Here is a 7,712-nt window from a genome sequence, read left to right on the forward strand (position 1 = left end):
TTCTGAGGAGTGGCTGGTGAGTTTGAACTGCCAGCCTTCTGGTTAGCAGTCAAGTGCCTTAGGCACTATGCTAATTATTTTAGATGCTATCACAATAATGCTTATTCCTTTTTAAATCCTTAGACTCAACTAAACCAGTACCAAAAAGATATTTCTAGAAGAGAAGGAAGTTGCACTGATTTCCAATTCAAGCTTCATGAACTGACAAGCTTGCTGGAAGAGAAGGATTCCCTTATAAAGCATCAGTCAGAGGTAAGAAAGAAAGGGATGGGTGTGGAGAAGAACAATGTAACTCAGTCCTGGAAACATAAATACTTCCCATAAAGTAGAAAGATACATTTCCATGACTCACTTTATTACATGAAATGGAATGCAAGTATTTACGAAGAAGTAGAAGATTCATATTTCAAGAGAAATAATTCAAATGAAAACTAGATTTGAAGCTGAAAATAAGTACTATGGTGCATTGGATATTTTTAAGACATTGATTTTGTAACTCATTTGCAGCGGAACTGCCAAAAAGACTGCTGTGAACTAATTACTAGATTACAAGCTGTTTCAACAGATCTACAGCATGTAGCCTAGGATCTGGCGTGTAGCAGACACTGAAGGAACTACCAAAAAATAGAGTTTCATATTATATTGCTGTTATTGAACAAATAGCACTTGTAGTAAATTTCAGTAATAGGCTTTTTTTAGGAATCAACAACTGCATCCATATTCAGTACTTTTGTGCCATTGCCACACTTTCAAGTGCTTTAGGACAAAACTTGCACATCTTTATCTTGAGAACCATGCCTATTCATTCTCATGTTATCCCCTAAATATAGAAATCCTACACTAGTTAGTGGATTTCTACCCAGGCATATAGAATAACATATTAGGTACCCTGAAACAAGACTATCTAGTAGTATTCAACAAATGGTTTACAATATTATTGTCTCCAGGCAAAAAATGAAGGGAAATGGCAGAAGTTTTTTCTTAGTAGCTTTGTTAAAATACAAATCATACTTCTTAGCTCATGTTTCTACTTTTCTCCAATTAATTAACTATTTTGTCTTTATTTATAAGGAGCTCTCTAAGTTGAGACAAGAAATATATTCATCTCATAACCAGACATCCAGTGGTGGAAGGACTACTATTACCACTAAAAAGTAATGTATTTTTATAATAAAATTTGAATGTGGATCTGGGTATTATATAATCCAATTTATGCCCCATTTAATTGATATACACAGCCCCTAGACAGAGTTTGATATTTTCTGCTGGCCAATAATTTTACTGAAGAATAAATACCCACAGAAAGACTTTTCTGTTGTGGTCAATAAAATTCTGTAGCAAGCCTTTCCTGTATTAACAATATATTAAACACTGTGGAAATGAGAAACAATGTAATTGGTGATTTAACCATTGTATTAGTCAGGACTCTTTCGGAAACCCACCTCACACTGGGACTTGATTCACTTTCATCAAATTGTTTGGAGTCCAGATGGATTCATGTGCTCAAACTATGTCTTCAGAAATCTCTCTCTCTAAATCTCTTGGCTTTGCTTTTTTTGTGTGTGTGCAGGCATCATTCTCAGGTAGGGTATCCCCTCATGGTCATGACATTATCATAATTCAACACTTTAGTAAATTAGCAAAACCAAATAGAAAGCGACTCTTTACAAATAGTTTCAGCAAAAGTCTATTTTGGATATTTCATATAAATGATATCATACAATATGTGATTATTGAAAATAAATTTTTATTATAAACATAGTAAGATATTCTCATTGAAAAACACATTTGAAAAAATACATGATCATATATAATCTCAGTCTCCCTCAGTGCATCTCAGTACAATCACAGCTAGCATTACAAAATTACTGTGGTAAATATATATATAACAAAATATTTGCCATTTCAATTTTTCACAAAAACAATTCAGTGACATTAATTATGTTCATCATTTATATAACCATCACCAATATCCATTGCCAAATTGTTCCATTATTCTTTACAGGTCAGTGGCCTCCAAGCAATGACTCTCTTTTCTACCACACTTTGACCTCTAGTCAACACATATAAACTTTGGACTCTATACATTTGCCTATTTCAGATATTTCATATAAGTGGGATCATATAATTTTTGTCCTTTTGTCCCTGACTTATTTGTTCATCATAATGTTTTCAAGATTAATCCAAGTTGTAGCATATATCAGGATTTCATTTCCCTTATGGCTGAGTAATATTACCTTGTATGTACCACATGTTTATCCATTCATATCTTGATGACTATTTAGGTTGCTTCCACATTTGGCTACTGTTTATAGTGTTACAATGAAAATGGGTGTACAGTATGTGTTTGAGTCCCTACTTTCAAGGCTATTTGGTATATACTGAAGAGTGAAATTGCTGGGCCATATGGAATTCTGTGTTTGTTTAATTTTTTGAGGAACCTCCTAGCTGTTTTCCATAGTGGTTGTTTCATTTTACAGTCCCACTAGCAATGGATAAGTGTGTGAATTTCTCTATATCCTTGCCAACACCTATTATTTTCTTTTTAAAAAAATCACAGACATCATGCTGGCTGTGAAGTGATCTCTCATTGTGGTTTTGATTTGCAATTCTATAAGAAAAAGAAATAAAAGTTATCCAAATAAAAAAAAGGAAGAAATGAAATATCCCATTTTGCTGATAACATGATCCTATAGACAGAAAAACCCAAAGAAAACTACTAGAATGAACAAATTCAGCAAAGTGGCAGGATACAAGGTCAACACAAATATCAGCCAGGTTTTAATATATCAACACTGAGCATTCTGAAAAGGAAGTTAGGGAAACAACTTCATTTACAATAGCATCTAAAAAAACATAAAATATCTAGGAATAATTTTAACCAAATAATTGAAAAATTTATACACTGAAAACTATAAATGATTACTAAAAGAAATTAAAGAAGGCCAACATAAATGGAAGGCAATCCATGTTCATACATTGGAAGACTTATGCCAAAGGGGCAAGGAGGTGGCATCTTCTGATCTCCTCTAACTCTACAAGAGGAAGACAGAATCACCATTAGCAGCCCAAGGTCTGTTATGAGGCCAGACATAGTGCCACCCCCCAGCCCTCTTACTAACCTTGACGCCAACTGTTCCTCCCATGGCACACACCACCTCTGCTGGGTTCAGTCATTTCCTGCAGTGGCCACACAGAACTAACAGATTATGGGGTTTATTAGGGAAGCAACAGACTACAATTCAAGTTCAGGCATGTGTTCAGTCTCTCTTAGCTGGTAGTCTCTCTCAGCTGGCAGTCTCTCTCTCAGCAGTGTGTGTCTCTCTCATGTCTCTCAGCAGCACATTTCTGTCAGCAGCATGTCTTTCTCAGCCAGCAGTCAGAGACTCCTTCTGCCTCTAGGAGGGCTCCTTTTGAGCCTAGCAGAGTGGACAAAGTCAAGCAATCCCAACATCAGAGTTCTAAACACCTGAGAGAGAGTGAACTTCCTAGAAAATTACTTCCTGCCACTCCAACAGAAATATACCAGGTGGATAACTTTAACAATCAGGTACTCAGTTGCTCAGGGCAAGGTGGGAGTTACCAAGACTATGGCTAGAAAGGCCATAACATGTAATTTACTACACCATAACTTAATACTGTTAAGATGTCAGTTCTACCAAAGGCAGTCTATAGATTCAACACAAACCCCGTCAAAATTCCAATAGCCTTCTTTGCATAAATTGAAAAACCAGTCACCAAATTTATATGAATATGTAGGGGGCATGAACAGAACAGTCAAAACAATCTTGAAAAAGAACAAAGTAAGAGGACTCACACGTCCCAATCTCAAAATATACTATAAAGCTACAAGAACCAAAAGTTTGGTACTGGTATAAACAAAAAAAAACAAAAAACAAAAAAAACTCACTGCTGTTGAGTTGGCTCAGACTCATAGCGACCCCTCCTTGGGTTTCGAAGGCAGTATCACTATGCAAGTAGATTACCCAACTTTCCTTTGGAGGAGTGGCTGGTGGGTTTGAACCGCCAGCCTTCTGGTTAGCAGTCAAATGCCTTAGGCACTGCACCACCAGAGCTCCCAGTACTGGTATACTGGTAGACATATAGATCAGTGGAATAGAATAGAAAGTCCAGAAATAAACCTACACATATATGGTCAGTTTATTTTTCACAAGGGTGCTAAGTCTATTCAATGAGGAAACTATGTTGTTGTTGTTGTTATGTGCCGTCGAGTCGGCCCCTACTCATAGCGACCCCTCCTTGGGTTTCCGAGGCAGTATCACTACGGAAGTAGGATTGCCCAACCTTCCTTCCGAGGAGTGGTTGGTGGGTTTGAACCGCCAGCCATCTGGTTAGCAGGCAAGTGCTTTAGCCACTATGCTACCAGAGCTCCCGAGGAAACTATAGTTTCCATAATAAATGGTGCTGGGAACGTGGGATTTCCATATGCAAAAATGTAAATCTAGACCATACTTAACACCATATATGAAAATGAACTCATAATGGATAAAGGACCTAAATGTAAGAACTAAAATCACAAAACTCTTAAAACAAAACACAGGGATAATGCTTCATGATTTAGTATTTTACAATAGATTCTTAACTATGGCTCCAGAAGTACAAACAACAAAAGACAAGATAGATAGTCAGAGTTCATCAAAACTAAAAACTTTTTTCATCAAAGGCCTTTTTCAAGAAAGCTAACTTCTACAACTTAGCAACAAAAAAGACTTCTCCGAAAGGGATCACAACAGAAGATCCTGGAAAGAGTGGGAGAAAATTAGGGAATAAAACATAAAATAATAATAAGGATCAGACTTACTGGTCTGATAGAGACTACAAGAACACCCAAGACTATGGCTGTTAGTCACCCTTCAAGCCTGGAACTGAAGTCACCCCTGTGGCTCAAAATTTAGCAAAAAAATAGAGAGGCATATGGAGTAAACGATAATACCAGGAAATTATGCATGCACACACTCCTTAGAACAATCAACCACATAACATCAAAAGGGCAGAATTTGCCCATAGATAAAGCTCAGAAGGCAGGAATGGATAGGAAAGGACAAATGGAAATGTTAAGAGGAAGAGTGCTGTTGCATTGGGGGGACTGCATTCTATGTCACAAAATAAAACGTGTATGAACAGTTGAATAAATAGAAAAACAGTTTGCTCTGTAAACTTTCACTTCAATCACAATAAAGTTTTTTTTTTTTTTTTTAGAAAAAGACAAATAACTCAATTAAACAATGGGCAAAAGACTTGAATAGATATTTCACCAAAAAATAAATATATGTCTTTTGTGACAGGATTCTTTCATTTAACATAATGTTGTCAAAATTTATCCATGCTTGCCATGTAGTTCATTCCTTATTGTTCCCAAATAGTACTCATTTTTATAGAAATAACCATATTTTATTTATCCATTACAGTTGATGGACATTAAGGTTGTTTCTCATTTTGGATTATTATGAATAATGCTGTTATAAATATCCATGAACAAGTTTTTGTGTGGATGTATGTGTTCATTTATCTTAATCTTATACCTAGGAATAGAATTGCTGTGACACATTGTACTCTGTTTTTAAATTTTTACACACTGTTTTCCAAAGAGGCTGCACCATTTTACATTCCACCAGCAATATCTAAAGGTCTCATTTTCTGCAGATCCTCACCAACATTTGTTACTGTCTCTTGGATTATAGCCATTTTATTGGGTGGGAAATTGTATATCGTTTGGATTTTCATTTGTATTTCTCATATAACAAATGTTCAGCATTTTTTATGTGCATATCTGCCATTTGTATATCTTTGGAGAAATGTCTATTCAAGTCCTTTGTCCATTTTTTCATTGAGGATATTTGTCTTTTTATTGTTGAGCTGTAAGTGTTCTTTATATATTCTGGGTACATACCCTTATAGAATAATATATGATTTACACATATTTTCTCCCACTCCATGGGTTGTCTTTTCACTATCTTGATGGCATTGTTTATAGCACAATTTTTAAATTCTAGTGAATTCCAAGAGCTCTGGTGGTATAGTGCCTAAGGCGTTTGACTGCTAACCAGAAGGCTAGTGGTTCAAACCCTCCAGCCGCTCCTCGGAAGGAAGTTTGGGCCATCTACTTCCATCGTGATACTGCCTCAGAAACCCAAGGAGGGGTCGCTATGAGTTGGTCTGACTTGACTGTGGTGAAGTATTTTTCTTTAAATGAATTCCAAATAATCTATTTTTCCTTTTGTTGCTTTTTAGTGTCATATGCGAGAAACCATTGCATAATCCAAAGTTGTAAAAATTTACCCCTAAGGTTTCTTCTAAGATTCTGTAGTTTTATTTATTATATTCAAGCTTGCAGTGCATTTTGTTTTTTGGGTTTTTTTTTAAATATATATATTTTTAATTTTAAGAGCTTGTTTTACATTCAACATTACGTGTACATTTAGTTTCACTCACAATTTACCATGCCCAACCCTAACCCATTCTTCTCCCCTCCCTACACTGTAACCCTCCCCCTGTGTCACTCATATTTATGCACCCCTGTTTGTCCTGCATTTCTTCAATTTGAATGTTGGTCCTCTGGTGTCCCGTGGTCTATTGCTCTAAGGGATGTATTACCATAGAGTATGTGGGTGCATCATGCTGGGTTGAGTGGTCTGCGTGTACATCTTGTTAATTATTGGGCTGAGAGCCAGCCCCTGGGGGGTGTGTTTTATTCCAGGTGCAGAATGTATCCCAGGGACATAGTATTAGGGGTCTCATCAGATTTCATCTGACCAGTAATTCTGGTCATTATTGAGTTTTTGGATTTTGTTCCACGTTTTTCCTCCCACTCTATCCAGGATCTCCAGATTTGATCCTTTCCTGAGTGGTTGACATTGGTAGTCAGGCACCAACTAGTTCTTCTTGTCTCGAGGACCATCATGTCCTATGGCTGATTGCTTCCAAATGTCTTTGTTTTTTTGCATTCTTCTTCGCTTCAGATGCTAGGAGACTGTTAGCTGCATCTTAGATGGCCACTTGAAAGCTTTTAAGACCCCAGTCACTACTCACCAATGTAGAATGAGGAACAAGGCTTTTATGTATTTTTTTTGTGCGAATTGAGTCTGATGTCCCCCAGTACTATGGTCCTGAGATGGTAGGTCTATTGGATCTCTCTCTTCCACAGTGTCTAGGTGTCTGTGAAGGATTACTCTGTTTCTGTCTTCTATTGTTTCTGTAAGGATTTCAGGTATTTTGTATCACTGATGTCTGTGCAAGATTAGCCTCAGCTGAATCTATCCTTGGTCTAGAGTGTACTCCTGTTCACTGACCCCCATCTGATCCTTTCAGGTGTTTATGTGTTTATCTGTAGCCTGGTGTTTGGTGTTAATGGTAATGCAGTAATGTGGACACACTGGTTGGTATTAGCATCCTTGCAATGCATTTTGAGTTAATTTTTTATATGGTGTGAAGTAGAGGTCCAAGTTCATTCTTGTACATGTTGATATCTAGTTGTCTGGCATCATTTGTATGAAAAAAAAAAAAAACCAAAAAACCTCTATCCCTATTGAAGTGACAATAAAGGTCAGAGTTTACAATTTTATTTCATTAATCTATGTGTCTATCCTTATACCAGTTCCACACTGTCTTTGGGAGCTCTGGTTGCATAGTGGCTAAGGCACTTGACTGCTAACCAGAAGGCTGGCAGTTTAAACCTACCAGCCACTCCTCGG

The 7,712-nt window shown here is 36.8% G+C and overlaps 1 protein-coding gene across 1 annotated transcript in view; it reads left to right on the forward strand.

The window, feature by feature from the left end:
• The window catches only part of POF1B (POF1B actin binding protein), a 164,781-nt gene that overhangs the window by 140,068 nt on the left and 17,001 nt on the right, over window positions 1-7,712 (forward strand). Inside the window, 2 exon segments of the mRNA XM_007958263.1 lie at window positions 124-252; window positions 1,072-1,154. Coding sequence (XP_007956454.1) covers window positions 124-252; window positions 1,072-1,154 — 212 coding nt within the window.

This window comes from Orycteropus afer, unplaced genomic scaffold (genome assembly GCF_000298275.1).
Source record: "Orycteropus afer afer isolate SDZICR_OR568_19922 unplaced genomic scaffold, OryAfe1.0 scaffold00898, whole genome shotgun sequence".
Classification (NCBI taxonomy): Eukaryota; Metazoa; Chordata; class Mammalia; order Tubulidentata; family Orycteropodidae; genus Orycteropus; species Orycteropus afer.